The 22,056-nt window shown below is 38.1% G+C and overlaps 1 protein-coding gene across 3 annotated transcripts in view; it reads left to right on the top strand.

Annotated features, from left to right (window-relative positions):
- LOC126974525 (protogenin B-like) overlaps positions 1–22,056 on the top strand; it is a 140,727-nt gene that overhangs the window by 107,723 nt on the left and 10,948 nt on the right. For 2 of the 3 annotated variants that reach the window (XM_050822038.1, XM_050822037.1), the window contains exons 9-21: positions 1,961–2,033; positions 5,513–5,704; positions 6,564–6,655; positions 8,028–8,106; positions 9,381–9,554; positions 12,229–12,349; positions 13,566–13,712; positions 14,742–14,875; positions 16,342–16,553; positions 18,086–18,191; positions 18,375–18,526; positions 19,552–19,675; positions 21,591–21,696. In XM_050822038.1, coding sequence (XP_050677995.1) covers positions 1,961–2,033; positions 5,513–5,704; positions 6,564–6,655; positions 8,028–8,106; positions 9,381–9,554; positions 12,229–12,349; positions 13,566–13,712; positions 14,742–14,875; positions 16,342–16,553; positions 18,086–18,191; positions 18,375–18,526; positions 19,552–19,675; positions 21,591–21,696 — 1,712 coding nt within the window. Of the gene's footprint in view, positions 1–1,960; positions 2,034–5,512; positions 5,705–6,563; positions 6,656–8,027; positions 8,107–9,380; positions 9,555–12,228; positions 12,350–13,565; positions 13,713–14,741; positions 14,876–16,341; positions 16,554–18,085; positions 18,192–18,374; positions 18,527–19,551; positions 20,079–21,590; positions 21,697–22,056 lie in introns of those variants that run through there. The other variant, XM_050822039.1, reaches the window with a different exon arrangement.

Below are 22,056 nucleotides of genomic sequence, written 5' to 3'. Positions count from 1 at the left end.
TTTTGAGGATTGCAATACTTATTTATTACATTAAAACTATTATTACGTGGAAGCGTACCAAGAATACTGGCAGCATTACCGCGTTGGATAGCAAGGCTGATCCGTTGACCGAAATAGCCACCAGCGCTTGGGTTTCCAGTAGCCTTATTGAGGCGCGAGGATAGTATTTTGAACATTCTCCGCGCCTCTGGGCCCCACGGGCCAAGTGTCTCGACACCAAAGGGCACAAACATGTATGATTCACTGAGACCAACATATTTGCGACATTTGAAATTTGATTTGATTTGATTTCAACACTGTGATAAATACCTGTCTGTCGAGCAACTGCTTAATGGTTTGATCCCGTGTTGCTGTCATAGAACCTTGTATATACACGTCTGACCAGATCAACACACAACTTTGTGCTTTTGTCCGTTAATGAAAACATTATAAAATATATTTTTAAATTATATAATATTTAAATTATTGTAAAAGCTTTTTAAGAGCAAGAAATAAAATTATTACTACCTTCAGTCCAGCGTTGATGAATTGCTACGCGCGTAGAGCTAAGTCGCGCTAACGAGAAACGGTACGTCCGTAATTAGTACGTTCAGTTCGACGCTGTCGAGCGACCTACCATACACGCGTGTAAAATCGTAATTAAAAATCTTATCAAAAATTCGTGTTCTGGATGTTTTAATTTCTCCTTCAATTTGACGCTGTATAATAATTGGGTAATCATGATATTATCTTATCCGTCTTTTATTTCGTAATCGTTTGCGTAAGTAGTCGTAATTGTACACGCGCAATCAATTTTGCTGACAGCTGAGCACTAAATACATAGTCAGCGCGTATTATATGCCCTACACTCGACCGACGTCAGCGCTGACCGCTGAGCACTAAACACATAGTCAGCGCGTATTGTATGCCCTACGCTCGACCGACGGTCAGCGCTGACCGTCGGTCAGCCATAGAATATTAAGTGTTAATATTCTAAGCTCGTGCCTGCTCTGTTGACAGTTGAAGAGTTCATTTCTCTGGATTTATTATTTTGATTTGAACTTGGAACGCGTTTATCATGTTAGAAGCTTCAATCTATTTCCACAATTTCACAATTTTTATTGAGGGTTTTAAATAGGGTATTAAATCACAATAATAAACCAGGTGTAAAATAAAACAGAATTAGCGATTGTATTGCACAAAGCACCTGCGTATGAAGCTGCCATTTTTAAGACAATTTGAAGTGATTTGACTATTTCATTTATTGCTGAGGCTTTTTTTTATGAAAGAGTGGACAAACGAGCGTACGGGTCACCTGCTGTTAAATGATCACCGCCGCCCACATTACTATAAATAACAAGATATATTATAAATCACAAGAGCGTTGTCGGTCCTTTAAAAAGTGTACGCGCTAAAAAATAATAAATAGGTACATTTACATTTTATTAATATTCCATTACATCATCGAAAATAAAAAAAATCATTGCGAAACTGAAGGGGCAGTGGGCAGGGCACATAGGTCGACGGAGAGATGGCCATTGAGGCAGTAAATTCATCAAATGGTGACCACGTACCGGTACATGCAGTGTTGGTAGGCCCTCCACAAGATGGACCGACGATCTGGTCAATGAGGGCAGCCCAGGACCGATCGTCGTGGAGATCTTTGGGGGAGGCCTTAGTCCACCAGTGGACGTCTTCCGGCTGATGATGATACAAAATAAATGCAATTTTATTTATAATTGAACTGTTGGCTACTAAACCCTTGTAAAAATTTACAATATTGACGCTGTAGTGTGTGTGTGCACTCAGGCTTAGGTATTTAGGCTCGATCCACATGTTACGAACGACGGCGAATGCTATGCGATAAAAGGGAAAACGTATGTTTGGCGGGGTGAATGAAAAGGGAAGGGACACCTTTCGTTCGCTGTTGTGTTTTGTATGTGAACTAGACTCCAATATTAATATTGTGTAATATTTTCAGATCAACGTGCGCACGTCTGTTGACCGAACACGAAACGAGCTCGTCATCGGTGGCGTCACCTCTGACGACGCAGGTGATCACTTAATAATTTAATTGGCATGCATATTTATACTATGCATCTCTTAGAAAAAATATATAGTTACGTTAAATTTAGTGCAGGCGCGTGCATATCATATATGCCTTTCGGCATTGCCTACCTCGTTTAAAAGTATTAAATAATTAACGAAAATTTTTTCAAGAGTTTTTTTTAATGAAAATAAGGGATGAAACGAGCAGGACGTTCAGCTGATGGTAATTGATGCTCCCTGCCCATCACACTGTAGTGTCGCTCAGGATTCTTGAAAAACACAAAAATTCTGAATGGTAATACAATTGCGCTCGTCACCTTTAGACATAAGATGTTAAGTCTTATTTGCCCAGTAATTTCACTAGCTACGGCCCCCTTCAGAGCGTAACACATTAATGGTTAGGTTAGGTTACCAGTGGGAGGCTCCTTTGCACAGGAAGCCGGCTAGATTATGGGTACCACAACGGTGCCTATTTCCGCCGTGAAGCAGTAATGTGTAAGCATTACTGTGTTTCGGTCTGAAGGGCGCCGTAGCTAGTAAAATTACTGGGCAAATGAGGCTTAACATCTTATGTCTCAAGGTGACGAGCGCAATTGTAGTGCCGCTCAGAATTTTTGGATTTTTTGAGAATCCTGAGCGGCACTGCATTGTAATGGGCATGGCGTATCAATTACCGTTGAATTCTTTTTGATGTCATTTCTAATAACTACTAGATACTACTACCGCTTCGGAAACAAATGGCGCTCTGAGAGAGAAGAAGCGGCGCCAGAAACTCTCCCAGCATTCTTTTTTTGCACTCTTTTCAATAAAAATATACAATATTGTACAATCATTTCTATCGCTATAAAATAATCACAATCTAGTCCCAGGCTGTCCGATCATTTAGATATTCAGCAGTGGAGTAATAGGATTTACGACAGAGCCATATAATATGTTCTATGAAGACTCCTCGAAGAAGTCCTCGACAGAGTCACATAATATGTCCTATGAAGATACAGAAAAATTACTAATAGTGTTAAAATAAACCTTATCTTTATTTTATTTAAACAATATGTTATGTTTTTAAAATGATACCTGTAGATTAATTTATACCTTTTTACTTTATTAAGTTTCAATTTTGTTGTGATTATTTAGTTTTAATATAAGCTCTTTATGCCTGAAACACAGGATTACCTAGTTGTGCCTACACAGTGTTAACTAGCTTTAAAGTAAAACTTGTATTATTATTCTTTATTTTTTAATTTTATAATCTCTTAATAAATAAATTGAAAATTGAATTTCAAATCTATCTATATATAAAACTGAATGAACCACATCAATGTAGATGTGGCGTTCAGGTAGATGCTCTTGGACGCCACGGGTTTTCTTGCCTAAAATCGGCAGGCCGTATCAGTCGTCACGCCAGCATTAATGAAGTCATCCGCAGGGCATTTGCCGCTCTTAATATACCAGCTGTTTTAGAGCCAAATGGTATTACCCGCCGCGATGGCAAGCGTCCTGATGGAATGACGCTGGTGGCTTGGGCACGGGGAAGGGCGCTGGTGTGGGACGCGACTTGCGTCGACACTCTGGCTCCTTCTCATGTCCAAGTTACGTCAGTTGGTGCTGGGGCTGCTGCTTCGACTGCCGAAGACAGCAAGCGTCGCAAATATGTTGGTCTCAGTGAGTCATACATCTTTGTGCCGTTTGGTGTCGAGACACTTGGCCCGTGGGGCCCAGAGGCGCGGAGAATGTTCAAAATACTATCTTCGCGCCTCAATAAGGCTACTGGAAACCCAAGTGCTGGCAGCTATTTCGGTCAACGGATCAGCCTTGCTTTCCAACGGGGTAATGCTGCCAGTATTCTTGGTCCGCTTCCACGTAATGATAGTTTTAATTTTATGTAGTCGTAGTATTGTAAATATAGTTATAAGATTTGTTTTAAATCTATCTTAAATCTTTCTAGAAAACCAATGCACGTGTTTTAGTCTATAGTCAAGGTATACAGCCCGATATCGTTGCTATAACATGCCACGAAAAGTGGATTTAATTTTTATAACACAACAGACCACACTGTGGTGGTTATTACAAAAAAATAAAGCCGAAAACATATCCTTCCTTTACGTCTATATTGACAAGTGAGGAAGTGGATAGTTATTTATTTATTTATAAGGTTTGCCAAAAGGTTTACATCATAGTTACGACCAGAATTCACATTCGTATTATAAGTTAACACAATATTTCTCGGTATGGATACAGATTAAATATTAATAAAAATATGGAAGAATAATAATTATAACGAAAATTTTGAACATAAATTACTATTAAATTTAGTTTTAGAATAAATTGGTCCTGGTATTCATTATATAAAAGGGCCTATAATTAGTTAGTCTATTATTAATTCGTTGGGGACAACCATGAATATCTTTGCCAGCAAGCAAGGGCAATCCATTAAGCCTCTTAGAAATTTTAACAACAGGATTTTTATCCGATACGTAACGCGTTCCTCAAGAGATAAAAATTTAGAGTGTTATAATCTCTCCGGATATGATTTAAGAGTAGACAATTTCTTTCCATGGACAGTAAGAAAAATCATGAAGCGTTTTTGGATGTTCTCGACTCTGTTAATGTGAATTTTATAGTGTGGATTACATATACTGCATTATATTATTTATTTATTTTTTCAGGAACAAAACAGCCTTTTACAATAGTAAGGTTACAAATATACATAAACTAGAAGACAAAACAGTTCCTTAAAATTAATACTAATTATTTTTACAATGAACAATAATGAAAAAAAAACAATCAACAAATATATTTTAAACCAAAAGAGAAAACTACAATATTACAACAAACAAAATTTAAACAGTTATAATAGTATAGTTAAGAACAGGACACAACAACAATGATTTTATTATTTAGAGTTAATAATTTTTTACATTGAGTATAATATCACCTACTATTTTCTTATATTTTTGTATATTTAATGAGAATATATCAATTTCAGTAAGATGTATGTTGTAAAAACTACAAGAGCACCTCACAAATGTATTTCCTTCATAATTGGTTTTATAAGGTGATACATAAAATGTAATCATAGAACGAGAGGAGATTCGCGGTTATAAATTTAATTAGATGTAACAAGGATGCTGAGTCAAGCTTATCTATATATATATAAAAATGAATTGTTCGTTAGTCTCGCTAAAACTCGAACGGCTGGACCGATTTGGCTAATTTTGGTCTTGAATTATTTGTGGAAGTACAGGGAAGGTTTAAAACGTGAATAAATAGGAAAAAACTCGGAATTAAATAAAAACAACAAATATGTTTTTCCTTTGATGCGTACCCCGTCGAATTTATTGACGCAACGGTTTGACAGATATGCTGTGAAACAATTTTATTACAACAACAGGGTGCATTTTTACGAAGCAATTCTTGATTTTATGATATATTATTGACAAATTTATATACAAAACATTATTTTATTTATTAAATATGATTGCAGGAGTGTACCAATGTTTCGCGAGTAATGGACATTCTGTATCTTCGAGCTGGGCAGAGCTAGACGTGACGGGCGCAGGTGCGGCTGCTCCGGGGGCGGTGCAGTGTGCGCCCACCGGGCCCTCCTCCGTGGCGCTGTGGTGGAGTCCCGCCGCAGAGAGAGTGGTCGCGTACACCGTCAACACCACTCCTGGAGGTGAGACCGTGACCAGTTAGAAGCAGTCATTCTGTAAGAATTATTGTGTTTCGGTCTGAAGGGCGCCGCAGCTAGTGAAATTACTGGGCAAACGAGACTTAACATCTTATGTCTCAAGGTGACGAGAGCAATTGTAGTGCCTCTCAGAATTCATCAGCTGAACGTCCTGCTCGTCTCGTCCCTTAAGGCGAAAGGTGAGCAGAAAACACTCAAACAAGGTGTTTTAAGGACAAATTTTGTGGTGAAAATATAGCATTTGACGCTATAAACACTACTTAATCTTGTTACACATACCCTTAAGTGTTATTTGTAAGTTGCCAATGCTTGGTGTTGGTTATAGTTAACTCTCCAGAGCTATTTTGAACTACCACTTTTATTTGCAGTTAAACAAGTTTTTTCTCGGCATGACACATTTGTTTAGTACTACTCTCAGGAGAATTATTCTGATAACCCTCACTTCTAGGATTAATAAAAAAATATAATTTGAAAAATAAAATTTTATGAACGATGCGGGATTCGACCCATGACCTCCGGCGTTCCGTGCCGATGCTCTTACCAACTGAGCTAACCGTTCGAGTACCGCCTCGTTATAAAATTCTGTTTGCTTTGTTCAACTCTTAGGTTGTGGCTCCATCTACAGGATCTACTTTACATTTGATAACTTACTCAACCCCAATATTTGCATATTAGGAAATTGACTTGAGATGTCGCTCTTGTAAATCTAAATCATTTATGTGTTTAAAGTAATAACCCTCACTTCTAGGATTAATAAAAAAATATAATTTGAAAAATAAAATTTTTAGAACGATGCGGGATTCGAACCCACGACCTCTATGTGACTATTATTTGTATTGTTTAGATAAGACTGGTATCGCGATTACCGGCCAGCCACACAACAACACGTCGGAGATCGTCAAGGTTAAGGAAGCCCTGACACCATACTACTTTCAGGTTAGTTTTTATACACACGCTGAGTTAGTACGTAACTTGGTTCGCGTACTCAATGATTCGTGTAGTTATTACTAATGTAGGAAAGCTGGAAGAATGCAGACGAACTATTATTAATGCCAAATAAACTTTATTCAGTTAGGCTTAAACTAAGCGCTTTGGAATCGTCACTATAAATATATATTTTAAATTACTGAATCTACAATTTATTCGGAAAAAGTAGAGCACGTGAGAAAATATTAGAAACTCAACGGCCAATCTTTTCAATTAATAGAGTATTTTACAATGGCTGTAATATACAAAACAAATTATGATGTATTAAATAAGAGTGGTTGGGGATGGAATTGAATTAAATTTTGAAGCCAGTGGTAAATGTGTTGGGATTATACCAAATAGAGATCCGATATCTCTGCCTACCCTTATTTTAAGTCGTATGTAATATACCCTTTAATTATAAACTGCCGTTTGGCTCTTGATAGAATTGTTTTTTTTTTTTTTAATTTGATATCTACGTTCTTATAAAATTATGGCTCCTTCTTACACAAAACTATAAGAAACATTTGTGGCATTAGACATAACTTCAGTTTTTAATGCTCTGTTAAGATTTTTTTGTTATATTGTAATCCAGTTTAACTAGCAAAGGTCTGTCAGCTAGGTACCACATCGGCGCCGTTTTCTATCGTGAAATAGTAATGTGCAAGCCTTAGGCTAAAGGTTGGTCTCCGCTGCACTCCAACTAGATACCGCAGGCGTAGTCACTAATATGTTAGTAGCAAAGTTTAACAGAACATTTGACACGTCAACGTCACACATTGTCCGAGACCGGCTCGAGTACGCCGTAGTATTAGTTACCGCACTTTGCGACTACGAGCGCAGCGGAGACCAATCCTTAATCTAAGGGTACAACATTATACTATGTTTATTTATAAGGCCGATAATATTGCCAAAGTACATTTTTAATAACATGCGTAATGATACCGGAATATGTACAAAAACAAATGTATTCAAATATTTAAAAGAATTGTTAAAAAACGTATGTGTGGGAAAGGTTACTATAGCATAAATGAGTTTTCGTTTCGAGTTGCGAACACCCTCAGGCTCTTTAATTATAAATGTTAATTGTACGATATAACATTGTAATCCATATTTTTATTTAAAAAAAGCCCGCTGAGTTTCTTGCGCCCGTTCTTCTGTCAGATTCAGGTCTGAGGCAGTCTATTTTGAATGGGTGGTAGTTTTTGACGTTCAATTAGTGATTTTGAATCCTATTTTGAATAAAAATATTTGAATTTTAATTGGGTTGGTAGCGGCACCAGTTGGCTGGCCAGTGCTGGTAACGCAGTAATAAATGCTGATTGTACACCTCCATACACAGGTTCGAGCCTATATTCCATCCACCAGCAAGAACATCGCCAGCGACATGTCCGAGAGCGTCATGTGCCAGGGACAAGGAGGTAACAGCTATATCTCTCTCTCTATCGTTTTTTTAATAGTTAAATTTTCTTAACAACAGTATCAGTATTAAGAACTTTGGTCACTTTACCGTATCTAGGGGCGTGCATTGTTTTTCTAGCAAGATAGGCACTGTAGATCTGACTAGTCGTGGCTGCGCTTTATTGTCACAGTACGACATAAGTTGTATGAAACGCTGCTTGCTTCATATATGCAATCTGTAGACTGCCTACCGTAGGTAGTAAATTAACTTTTCACCTCTCCGGCACGCAAAAGGGCGCTATTGCTACGTGAAAACTCGCAGTAAAAACGCTTTTTGCTGCGAGCATGAGGCAAAGTGATATAAATTTCGAACCCCACGTGACCAAACATCCGGGAATTACTCCGCGTTAAAAAAATAAACAATGCGATCCGGTGCGTTTCGAAACTCTCGTATCTCATTGTAATTTATATGTTACTTATCGAAATTTAGATTTTTAAGTTTTACTATTGCCTTTTTAAATACTATTAAACATTATTTCTCTTACTACCTATAACACTTTTCTCGCTTGTCGAGGCGAAAAGTTGTATGTTTCACACGAGAGCAAATTTTTTTTGTCTCGTGCCTTTAAATCACTCACTGCCTCAGTAGTCTATATTAGAATCTCAGAAGCAAAAGCTCAGCACTCGCAGAAAAAAAACTTTGTTCACTTGTTGAACAAATAACTATTAAAATTAATAGTGCTATATTTATGTAGGTTCATAACGAGGTAGGCACTGCCTAATTGCCTATATGATATGTACGCCCCTGACCGTATCATACCTTTCCGCAACCAGTGAGCAGATTGATAATTTACTTATTACTTGTTCTTTGGTATGAAGCCGGATCTAGTGCGTAAACTACCATAGTTCTACGAATACTCCGGGCTGGACGTTTCACCTATTTCTACTGTGAAGCAGTAATGTGTTAGCATTACTGTGTTTTGGTGTGAAGGGCGCCGTAGCTAGTGAAATTACTGGGCAAATGACATCTTATGTCCCAAGGGGACGAGCGCAATTCTAGTGCCGTTCAGAGTTTTTGGGTATTTCAAGAATCCTGAGCGGCACTGAATTGTAATTGGTAGGCCGTATCAATTACCATAAGCTGAACGTCGCGCTCGTCTCATCCCTAATTGTCATAAAACAAAATTGTATCACAATGTCCTATTTCAAAACATTAACTCGACATCTCTGTCGTAATTAGTAAGCGATTGTTTGACATTAAATCGAGATTTCCGTAAAATAATAACTGTTCCAGTACCAATAAAGCTGATAAAGCTGGAAGACGATGAAATTCTGGTGACGTGGAAGCAGTTTGCGGAGGAGAACCCTGGAGTGGTGGAGTGGGTGCTGCAGTATACCGATGGCAGTGACACTGAGAGACACACCAATGTCACGTTGCCCGAGGACGTCTACAACTATACACTAACTGGTGGGTCGACATAGCAGCCCCCATAAGGTTACAGGCACGTGAGGCATTTCGCGGAGGAAAACCCTGGGGTGGTGGAGTGGGAGCAGTACACGTCGGTTTTGCGGAATAAGTTGTGCAAAGTTGGATTTATTCCAATTAATTCTTCTTAAAAACTTGTGGGGGAGTAGGGGCGTAAACCTTCACTTGGAGAATAACTTTCATCTCATTATTTATATTAATATCCCGACGACCAAGCCTTTCTCGGATTTTTAAGAATGTACAAAACTTGAACAAAAAAAAAATACTAATAGGACATCTGTATTCGAACCGGGATCTTCTGCTTTCCGGATCACCCAATGTCACATCTGAGCTATATATATATATAGTCTTGTATATAGTGGCGAAATTTACCTTTGTATTCTAATATTATTGTAGCTGTTTCTCATTAAAACTAAACAATTTTTAAAATTGAAATCTAGCTAGATCAATTTCTCGCCCCCGAAACTACCTGTATACTAAATTTCATTAAAATCGTTGGATCGTCCCAGCCGATACAGATTGACTCAAGAATTGCTCGTTTAAAGATATAAGATTTTGTATTTATTTGTGTATTTCGGACACTCCAAATATGCCGCCGTTGCACATGAGGAATGACACCCTGGCCCATACGGCAAAAGAGAAAACTGATCTCCTGTGCACTCTTTTTGCCTCCAACTCGACTCTTGACGACAACGGAAAAACACCGCCGACCATCCCGCGGTGTCAGAGCTCCATGCCTGAAGTACAGTTCCGACAGAAAACTGTAAGGCGAGCTCTGTTTTCGTTGGACGTCAGGAAGTCGAGCGGGCCGGATGGCATTTCTCCAATCGTGCTCAGAACGTATGCCCCTGAGTTGACGCCGGTGCTAACGCGTTTATTCCGGCACTCTTATTCAAAAGGCGTAGTCCCTGATTCATGGAAGTCAGCCCTTGTCCATCCGATCCCAAAAAAAGGAGACAGTTCGGATCCGGCAAACTACAGGCCTATTGCTATTACCTCCCTACTCTCCAAAATTATGGAGAGCATAATCAACCGCCAGCTCTTGGTATACCTTGAGGGTCACCAGTTGATCAACGACCGGCAGTACGGCTTTCGCCATGGTCGGTCGACTGGTGATCTTCTGGTATACCTAACACATAGATGGGCGGCGGCTATTGAAAGCAAGGGGGAAGGCCTGGCAGTTGGTCTGGATATAGCGAAGGCCTTTGATCGTGTATGGCACAAGGCGCTCCTCTCCAAACTTCCATCATTTGGGCTTCCCGAGAGCTTATGCAAGTGGACCTCCAGCTTCCTCACTGGGCGCAGCATACAGGTCGTTATCGACGGTTATTGCTCGAATCCCAAGCCCGTGAACGCTGGAGTGCCCCAAGGCTGTGTGCTATCTCCCACGCTGTTTCTTCTGCATACCAATGATATGTTGGACACCGCCAACATGCATTGCTATGCAGACGACAGCATTGGTGATGCCGTATACACGGGCCATGCAGGTCTCTCTCGGGAAAACGTCCACCAGTGCCGGGAGAAACTTGTGTCTTCTATCGAGTCCTCTCTCGAGAAGGTCGCGGAAAGGGGTAAGTTGAACCTTGTCCAATTTAACCCCCAGAAGACTCAAGTTTGCGCGTTTACCACTAAAAAAACCCCATTTGCCGTATCACCGCTCTTCGAGAACACTTCCCTTAAAGCCTCGCCTAGTATCGGAATACTGGGTCTCGAAATCTCGAGCAATTGCCAATTCCGTGGCCATCTGGAGGGCAAAGCCAAACTGGCTTCAAAGAAACTGGGCGTCATAAATAGAGCACGGCAATACTTCAAGCCGGCCCACATTCTAGCGCTCTACAAAGCGCAGGTCCGGCCTCACATGGAGTATTGCTGTCATCTCTGGTCTGGCGCACCCCAGTATCAGCTCGATCCATTTGACCGCGTGCAACGCAGAGCAGCTCGAATTGTCGGGGACGGAGTACTCTGTGAACGGCTGGATCACTTGGCGTTGCGTAGAGACGTCGCTTCATTGTGTGTCTTCTACCGCATTTATCACGGGGAGTGTTCCGAAGAGCTGTTCAACCTGATTCCTGCCGCCGAATTTCTTCTTCGCACGACACGCCACAAGTTACGATATCATCCCCACCATCTGGATGTGTGGCGGTCCTCCACAGTGCGGTTTTCAAGGAGCTTTCTTCCTCGTACCACGAAGCTGTGGAATGAGCTTCCTTGTGCGGTGTTTCCGGGACGATACGACATGGGTACCTTCAAGAAAAGCGCGTACACCTTCCTTAAAGGCCGGCAACGCTCTTGTGATTCCTCTGGTGTTGCAGGAGAGTGTGGGCGGCGGTGATCACTTAACATCAGGTGACCCGTACGCTCGTTTGTCCTCCTATTCCATAAAAAAAAAACACTCCAAATATCTTAGTAAAAAAATTGTTATGTTTTTAAAGTGAACAAAACTGAATACAAAATTTTATGAACGATGCGGGATTCGAACCCGCGAACCTTCGCGTTCCGTGCAAGCGCTCTTTCCAACTGGAACAACTGAACAACAACTGAAGCCACTACCTGACAGTTGAACAAAGCATACAAGATTTTATAAACTATACGTCACTCGAACGGTCTTTTCGGTTTTATTTGTGATTCATTTAGTAATTTGATTGTTATATTCTAGTGCAACCTACCCAGCCGGTGTTCGTTAGAGTCCTGGGATCTCGTAGTCACGAGTGGCTGCATCAGAACCTGAGCCTGGTGGCGTGGACTTCGTCGGAGCTAGCGCGGCAGGATCCCGATGGGTGAGGGTCTGGTCTCCAATGTCCCCATGCACCTCGGTGCCTCGATATGCCGTATACGATGTGTTTCATTATCACAGTGTATGAACCTCAACATATTAATGTCCATTATACATACTCAAATTCGGTAATTCTAATTATATTTTATAAAGAGACTTCTTTATTCATAATTTCATCATCGTACATAATGCATAATAAAATATTCTTACAATACATCCATATCTTTGAAAAAAAAAAAAAAAAAAAACTGCTAAAAGCATTCCCGTTTATTATTGATTTTTTTTTTATTGTTATGGACCTCTTGGATTGTTGGTTCCATCCATGGTTTGATATCTTCCTAGTTTTGATGACGGGATCGTCAATTTATTTTCTATTTAATCAATTTTTATTCAGAAATGAATTGTTGCATTTTTATAAATAATTGGCTTTTTGATATTATTGTTAAGTGTACAGTATAGTTATGTCATGTATTTGATGCCTTGAAATTTTTTTTGTGATAAAAAGTCATCATATGCTTACCTTATCAACTGTAGCATCAGACGCTCAGTACAATACACATGCCGCTAAAAAAAACCTGTTGGAAAACAATATGATTAGGGGCGCGGCTATTGCGCTCGTCACCGTGAGATTTAAATTGTGGTCAGTAATTGCTCTATCTGTAGTGTCCGTCAAATCGAAACACAAATGTTTGTACCAAAGAGGATGTAAATCCTACGTAATAAGAGGACTGCCTAAGTGAAAATTGGTGATTTGACATTAGTTTGAAATAGTATGGCGATTGGCGACGAAGTATAATCCGGCTGAGTTTGAAAGCGAACAGTTGCTTGAAATGTAATGGATTTCGGCTATCTCCGTTGTTTAGAAGATTATAACCGTCATCAGTCAATCTATCAATGACTGTACGTTTGATACAAATGCGCGTCAATCACTTTTTTCTTAGAATGTTTCGCTAGGCAGCACTACAGCGGCTCGGGACAGATTGACGACGCTGTTGTACCCAGATAGCCGGCATAATAGGATATACATATATATCCTATTCTTTAAATAGATTCCTGTAGAATTATTTTTAATGTCATTTCTAACACTACCACCGCTTCGGAAACAAATGTCGCTCTGAGTGAGAAGAAGCGGCGCCAGAAACCCTCCTAGCATTATTTTTTGGCGCTCTTTTTAATAAAATACATGCAATAAAAAGTACATGCGAGACGTCATATTCCAGCGAGGTTAACGTGGTGCCGTACAACGTGGAGGTGGGCGCAGTTCGGGCGCGCGGGTTCGACGTGCGATGGCAGTGCGACGACGCGGCTCGATACACCTTCCTGGTGTGTGTGCGAGGACTACACACTGATGAGCTGTGCCAGGAGAGGTACCGCCGCCATCTTATATTACCACTACTATGATAATCGAGGCTTTAAAGAGTACGGTCACAAGAAAAAATAAACTTTTCGTGGTCTCGTTTCATCCTACTGTTGCCCGAGCCATGGCACCTATACCCCCTTCATTGGCATGTTTCAAAGCGCTCTTGGACAATATGCTTAATGGGATCTATTCAATGATGTGACTTCCCCAGTTTCTGAAATACTAAGGTGCGCAGAGAGCATTGAAATTGTATAATTAATTCAATTTTTCTTTAATATTCTTTTTTTGTTTGAAATTTTTCCTTTTAGTGTTTCGTCTAATTATTAGTGTAAGTGGCACTGCCGTGCTAATTTGACAATAAATAAATAACTAAATGAAGCATCAAAATCTGGTCAATCTTAATAAAATAATAATTATAACTTATTGTAAGTAAACAGTAACAAAATTACACATTTAAATAAAACACTTTTAAAGGATTAAAACCTGTGAGTAAACCTGAAAACGAGTTCTGGAAAGGTCTTGAAACTATATATTTTATTCAGCGAAGCTGAGCGGAGCTTCCACCTGGTGACTCCAATTGATGTCTGTGTTTAATTGTTTCTCGGTCATTTCTGAACCGATTTAAAAAAATTTTGAACTTATAGAAGGCTTTCGAAACTTTCTAGGTTATTGTCGAGACAGAATTTTGAATTTTTACTTTATTTTATTATTATAATTAAAAACAAACATGATTTACAAATTATTATAAATTAGCACGCGCTATTTATATTTATTTAAAAATTTAGTCGGTTGATCAAACTTTGTTTTATTAATTTTGTTTTATTTTTGTACACAGACTTAGTTTGTCTCGCTTCGCTCAAATATACGCCGCAGCGAAGCAGTACGACAAACGACTGCGGCATCCTAGTATTCCCAACTACCTGCGATTTATAATTTCCAGCTACCCTCGATTTCTTTTTCAGAAGAATATAATAACAATTATATAGTAAACAATATTCCATATTTGTTATACTAATTTATTAAAACCTTACATTAGCTACAAGAACAGCGCCTCCATCGGCGGTCTCCAGCCCGCCCGCGACTACGAGGTGCGGGTGCAGGTTCGAGTACCAGGTCGCGCCCTCGGCGGAGCCTTCTCCCCTCCCTACCGCGTCACCACCACGAGCGAAGGTGCGTCACTCAACACGACATTGTATCATTATATTCACCACTTAAGTAAACGTGTTTTAAAAAGAAACTATTTAACCTCCTACTGAAAAAATCGTACTATTCTATCAAAGAGTTCTTTTCAGATGCTTCATTCAATTGACATTTTAAAATATCATTTTACTTAATTCAATTACTTATTAACTAATGTTTTTACCAATTTCAATTATTTATATATCAATTTACTCAAATTGTGTATATTTATATTTCTTTAACAACTTGTTATTAACACGGACGAGTAAAAAAAGAAGGACTCCGCGCCGTGATATTAGCAAGTGAAGCACCTTTATGCTAGTGTGTGTGCGGTTACGGGGGATACTAGTTACACAATTTTTTTCCATTACATAATCATATATGGCCACAAATACTTATATAGTATCGTTTTTACACTTTTTCACAACGCACGGCGGCATTTTGAAAATATTTTATTGAGACGCAAACTGATCTGTCACAGACGATGACAATTCTCGTAATGGCCGCCTATCGGCCTGTAGTAGTGTAAGTGTGTACGTGGGGCTATGTATTTACACGTTAATCGGCTTGTTTTGGTGCTACACTGTTATGTAAGGTGACACGGAGTCCTTATTTTTTTATTAGTCCGTGGTTATTAATTATTATTTATACGCCACAGCATGCGGGCAAGAAACGGAAAACTTTTATTGTGATTTGTAACATCTTATCATGGGTATACATGATTACAAATAAATGATGAAATATGATTTTTTTTATAAACACTGTAATATCGTAGAGCAAAAATTTCTAATTGAAGAGCCTGTGGTATCACTAAGAAAATCACTATGTTATAATACCATAAATAATATTTTACCAGTAGGAGGCTCCTTTTCCTTGTGCCGGCTAGATAATGGGTAACCACAAAGGCGCCTTTTTTTGCCGTGAAGCAGTAATGTGTAAGCATTATTGTGTTTTCGTCTCAAGGGCGCCAAATTGTCTTTCAAGTTATACATATTTGTATCAATCATTCATTTTAATTTTCCTTATTCAATCTTAGGACAAGAATCAAGTTAAACCTGGAACGATTTACGTTTATATGTTTTTTTATGACATTAAGGGACGAGACGAGCAGGACGGTAATTGAAATGTCCGGTCCATAACAATGCAGTGCCGCTTCAGGACCTAAAAAATTCTGAGCAGCACCTTGAGACATAAGATCTCATTTGCCCAGTAATTTCACTAGCTACGGCGCTCTTCATTCCGAAACTCAGTAATGCTTACAAATTACTGCTTCACGCCAGAAATAGGTACCGTTGTGGTAACCATAATCTAGGCGGCATCATGTGCAAAGGAGCCTCCCCCTGGTAATATGTTATGTGTATGGTAGCACACGTAGCTATTGGACACATAACACTAACACATTTAATATTAAATGACCCAGAATATGTTTGACTAACTAATTTAACTATATTCTGTAGGATTGCAACGTTTCAAAGAGCTCACATACAAGTTCGTGAACTCGTCCACCGTCCGGGTATCCTGGAAGGCTCCAAGCGAAGCGACGGATACGGACAGCAGTGAGCCGAGCGAGGGAAGCGAAGTGAATGAGTTCACGGTGCGCTACAGCTCTCGTCTCAAGCTGCCCGTTGAGATGTGGGCGGCCAAGCACACCAAGACACGTTCTGTTCTGGTAAATAATAAATCTAAACAAACCACTATTTATCATGTTTTTCTCCTCAATAATATATTCATTTTTCATACTTATACATGTGTCAGCTTAATGTGTTAACAAGCGCTACCAACGTCATGAACTGTCATAAAATATCCCAATTAATAATTAAATTTATTTAACTATTGTTAATATTTAAATACTATTTAATATAATTATCACTATAAGTAGAAATAACTATAATAGCATATTATATTCAGATCTTTAGTTAACTTGATTCGTGTAAGTTAGTTAGCACTACAGTAGTGCCAACTAACAGTTGGTAGCATCATCACGGTAGAATATCGTGCCCTATGTAAGCCAGAGCGCTCAGTTCGAGATAACATTACTGATTGTGAATTCTAAGGTGTAACGCTGCCCTAATTGTCTTTTATTTTTTAATAATAACTGTATAATGTAATTCTGAGTGTGGAAACTTTAAAATAGAGATGCAACAGTTTTATTATGTGCGTTTAAATTACCAACCCCTTCTACACATATATTTCATTGTGCAACTAATGCAGGCACTTTTAAATGAATTCTTTTTTTAATTTCTCTGATCGTGTGTTATTCATATTTCATTTTTTTTTTCATTATTATTTTAAACACTGCTGTTCCTTCTATTAGATAAACTGTAGTAGACTACACTTAGCTATGTTTTTATATTTAATTATAAGTGATTATTTTGTTTTAAGCTGTTGTCAACCCAAATAAGTAAAAAACAATTAGTTAACCATAGAGATTTGTTTTTCACAATATTGTACATTGTAAAGGATAATCTTAATAAAAAAACTACGTTTAAAAAACCTGACTTTAAAACTCAAAAGTATAAAATAACTTAAAAGAGTTTTAATTTAATAGAGCTCTTATGCAAATAACATACCTTTAATATTAATAAAATACTATTATTTGTATGTGCTACCTATAGATAGGGTTTAAGTCGATGCTTGCCCGCTTGGGTTGGGTTTTTTGCTTCTAGACGAAGCTATCCCGCTCAAAGTCACGCGTGGCGAGTGTAGGTACTTGATAATAAACTTGCCTTGGCCTCTTCCTTTTTGAAGTCGGTTAAAAAATAATTACTGACTTTAAGAAGTACTGTTTTCACTTGCAATGATTTTAAAATTTTATTATTTATTTAAAAGATTGAGATCTCCATGAATAATGTAATTGTGTAACCCAAAATATTATACACATTATTAATATATATTATAAAAACTATTCATTTCATGATACACCAGATAAACGTTTTTTAAAAATTCTATTGAATTTAGCAACACATTTGTTTTATTATACATTTACTAGGATCTGGATCTTCATGTAAATGCATGTACATCGCCCAATTGAGACTTACTAACTCGACTTAATCGATTGTCCGAGTAGTAGGCATAACAAGTTTAAGTTTGATTCTAGTCACTTAGTGTTATGATTTTCACTCATCATTATTAATTATTATTTTGATTTTATAGTCAAGTTGTTAAAATACTGCGATCATCAATTCAACTGTTGTGTTTCAGATAAGTGGTATTGAGCCGACGGAGCCAACGTTTGTCATGGTGATGGGTTTCGACCCGATCTCCTACAGCCCGATACTGACCATACCGCCGCAGAGGAAGGAGCTGGGTTAGTTGCTACCAGCTAACTGTATCATACTAGTAAACCTAAGATGACGTCATAATGTAGACAATCATCGTGGTTTAGTATTTAAATTGTAAATTGTTATTGCATCTAAAACCACTTCAAGTAGACTATTATAGATTTTAGTATTTTCAAACTAATCTAAGCGAAAAACGTCTTTGTTTCCAGAATTAAAGGACCTAAAATACGAGTACACAAGTTCTGGCGTGCGAGTGTGGCGAGACGAGGCTGTGGTGGGAGGCGTGGTGAGATACGCACAGAACATCACGCAGCCGCTCGACACCTGGACTATGGTGGAGAGCAACACCACTGACATTGAGGTACTTCTGTTTGATGGCAGTAGGGAGTCGCAAGTACACACAGAATATTATTGCTATAGACTCAATATATTAACCTCTGATATATGGCAACACGTCCCGCGCGCTCGCAGAAGCCACCTGCTCAGCAGTTTTGGCGCCAAACCCGACGTGGCCACTTGAGACGCCACTATAGCCACTTGTGTTTACAATAGTCGAGGTGTCACTATGCGGTTTATGTTACGGTTGCTAGATAAATTAGCTTGGTAATTGTAAACGAATTTTATGATAGATTCGTTCTGTGATATCGCCGTTCTTTCAGAGTTGTACGAAAAATTGTGACTACTTTGCTAAACGCGTCGAAATAAATATATTACAGTTGAATTCTTTGATGTATTATATGATAATATGATCCTTTGATATGTTCACAAAATAGCATGCGGAGTTTCAATAAATAAAATAAAACAAAATATTCTAAGTTCTAAGTCATCTTTTAAAATACGTGACATAGTTCTAGGTGCTACCTGCATCTCCCGCGATAAAATCCTTTGCTTTCGGACAGGATTTCTTCGAATTATTTGCCTTACTGCTTTGACCACATTTTTCGTACGAACACTAAGTGGACGGCCAGATCTTTTTCTGTCACAAACACAGGAGGTCGTACCTATTAATAGCCCGGTACACAAACATTTTGCTAAATACCAAGCGTATGGAGAGTTTAAAAAATTGTACTTAGCTTCATACTTACTTTGTGTAATGCAATCAGAGCGATTCGGGTCTCTTTATCACCCCATTCCATTTCAATATCCCAAAATATTGTACAATGTAATGGAGTCAAAATGAGAAAAACTCAACGAATAATCATAAAAAAATGGCACATTCCAAATTCATATGTTATATTTTGTTTATTTTTAATTGTAACAGTATTTATGACCAGATTTAGTATGTCTATATAATATCAGGTCCCCACTGTACATAGTTTGTCATTAGTTCTGCAGTATGTAGACAGAATTACTAATAATTTACTTAAAAGTGCGCATTGATTTCAGATAAACAACATAAACATGGCGCTGCCGCTGTACGTGATGGTGACAGGCGGCGGAGGCACGAGGGCACGCAGCCACGTGCTCACGGTGGCGCCGCGCGCGGGCGACACCACGGGGTTCTACTTAGGTGATGATTGACATGACGACATTGTTACTTTTATAATTAGTGCATCTAGCCTGCGACCGTATAATTAAAAATAATTTTAATTTAAAAACGATTCACGAATGAAATAACTTAATTATTATTAAGATTTGTGTAGAGTCCGCAGAAGCCACTTGGTGAGCTGTTTGGCGCCAAACCCGGCGCCGGCCACTTGAAACGTGATACCCACTTGTGTTTATAATACTCGAGGTATCATTATGCGATTTATGTTACGCTACGGGTTGCTTGATATACAAGATTGGTTATTGTAAAGAAAATGCGTGATTTATGATAGATTCGTGATGTGAATGACGCCGCTCTTTCAGAGTTGTACGTGAAATTGTAACTATTTTGCTAAACGCGTCAAAATAAAAATATTGTTATTGAATTCTTTGTATTATTTTAACTATTTATCAAAAAAAAAATTGACAAAATAATGTTCCCGCTGGATGCTAAGCAAAAATGGCCGCCGCCAGCTAAAGACAAATAAATACTAATATATTTTGTTTTCAAAAGTGTTGCGGTTTGTTTTATGGCTCTTAGAACCAAGAGCGATTAATAATTCACCCGGTAAAAAATATCTCTGTTGTTTTGTCTAGGGATACCTAGAGTTGTTTAAGATATTGGCCGTTTTTAGATGGCTGTCTTGCCGTGTCCACGGGGACTTAGTAGCATAAGACCATAAAAACGATTGCCGTGTTCACTTGTGCACTGGAGCACATGACATATTTTTTTTTGATGTAACAATTTTACATAAACTTATAATGCCTACTAAGGTGGTAGTTTTTGACTTACAAAAAGTGATGTTACATCCTATCTTTAACAAAAATATTTGAATTTGGAAGTCCTAATAAAATATAAATAAATAAATGATAAAAGTTAAATCAGTTGGTAAACATGTAAACCCGATAAAATAAAATTAACAATGTAAATATGCAAAAAAAATATATTTTTAACTTACATAGGCAATGATAAATGTTTATAATGGTTAGGTAATTATTAAGTTGGTCTTGTGTATGCATCTTGAAGTAATAATATTTTTGAGTTTTATTTTTATTAAAGATTATTAATTGAGTAACGTTTTGTGCTTAGGTTAGGTTAGTTAACGAAGATTGTATATTAGTTAACTAACAATTATTTAGTTATTAGCTATATGTTTTAACAGAACCTTAAAAAAATATATATTTATATGTACTAGTGGACCCGACAGACGTTGTCCTATACACTCGTGTTAAATTTGAAATATCGGTCCAGACGTTAGGAGATCACTAACATACGTAGGAGAATTATATGTCGACTTTATAGAAAATCTAAATCAATCCATTTAAGCCATTTGGGAGGTTATTCAATTGTGAATCTAAACCATCCTCGAATCCACTTGAACACACACAGAAAATTTCATTAAAATCGGTCCAGCCGTTTAGGAATTCACTGACAACACACGTACAGAAGAATTATATAGATGGATATAGATAATATACTATATAGTTTTGACAAGTGAAAGAAAACTTGTTTTGTAATAAACAAAATGTAACATTCATAAGTGTCATTTCTCTGACCTACATGAATAGTGTGATTTTGATTTGATTTATTGCCACATATTAACAGCTAAGTAGCATGAAAAGCGCCTGATGTCCATTTCGCGCACCTCAGCCCTAAGTAGGGATCCAAGTACCTAAGGGCGAGTAGATCGTAGTTTACGCAAAACTTATTTATCAATTTATTGTGAGTTTACTGTAGCTGCGGACTGAGCACGATTAAAAGCGAACAAATTATTAACAGTAGCCATTTATTTAAAAATTATTGTGAAACTTCTGTACTACTCTTTTTTATTCTGTGTCTCTATTATTAGCGTAACTAACGAAATACATCACTGATTATAATATCATTGTATTATTAGGTATTGGGCTGGGCGTGGCGTTCTGCCTGGCGAGTGTGGTCGCGGCCGTCGCATTGTATCTGTTCTGGAGGAAACGGAAAAGAAATATGAATCGGACTCCTTCCAGGTGAGACATTATCTGTATTACTATAATTGATAAACTGGAAACATCGTTCACCCAGAGTGCTAACATTTTATTACCGAAAACTTAAATCCAAAACCTCTTGTGGGCCTTTTCAGGTTCAAATTACTTTGATACTTTCACAATAATACGCTTAGGGTTATGGTATACGTCAGAAATACTATAGTACAAATATAATCTATAAATATAATGAAAATGGTCTTTGTTTGAGGCTCTTTAACGCCTAAACCACTGATCGTATCGACATGAAACCTCCACCATTCGATGCGAAATTTATCCTAGATGGTTTATGGCTACTATTTTTCGAATTCCAACGTTCCATCCTTTTAAAATTCACCCAGCAAA

The sequence above is a fragment of the Leptidea sinapis genome, chromosome 32 (genome assembly GCF_905404315.1).
Source record: "Leptidea sinapis chromosome 32, ilLepSina1.1, whole genome shotgun sequence".
NCBI lineage: Eukaryota > Metazoa > Arthropoda > Insecta > Lepidoptera > Pieridae > Leptidea > Leptidea sinapis.
This window is presented reverse-complemented; position numbering and strand designations above follow the sequence as displayed.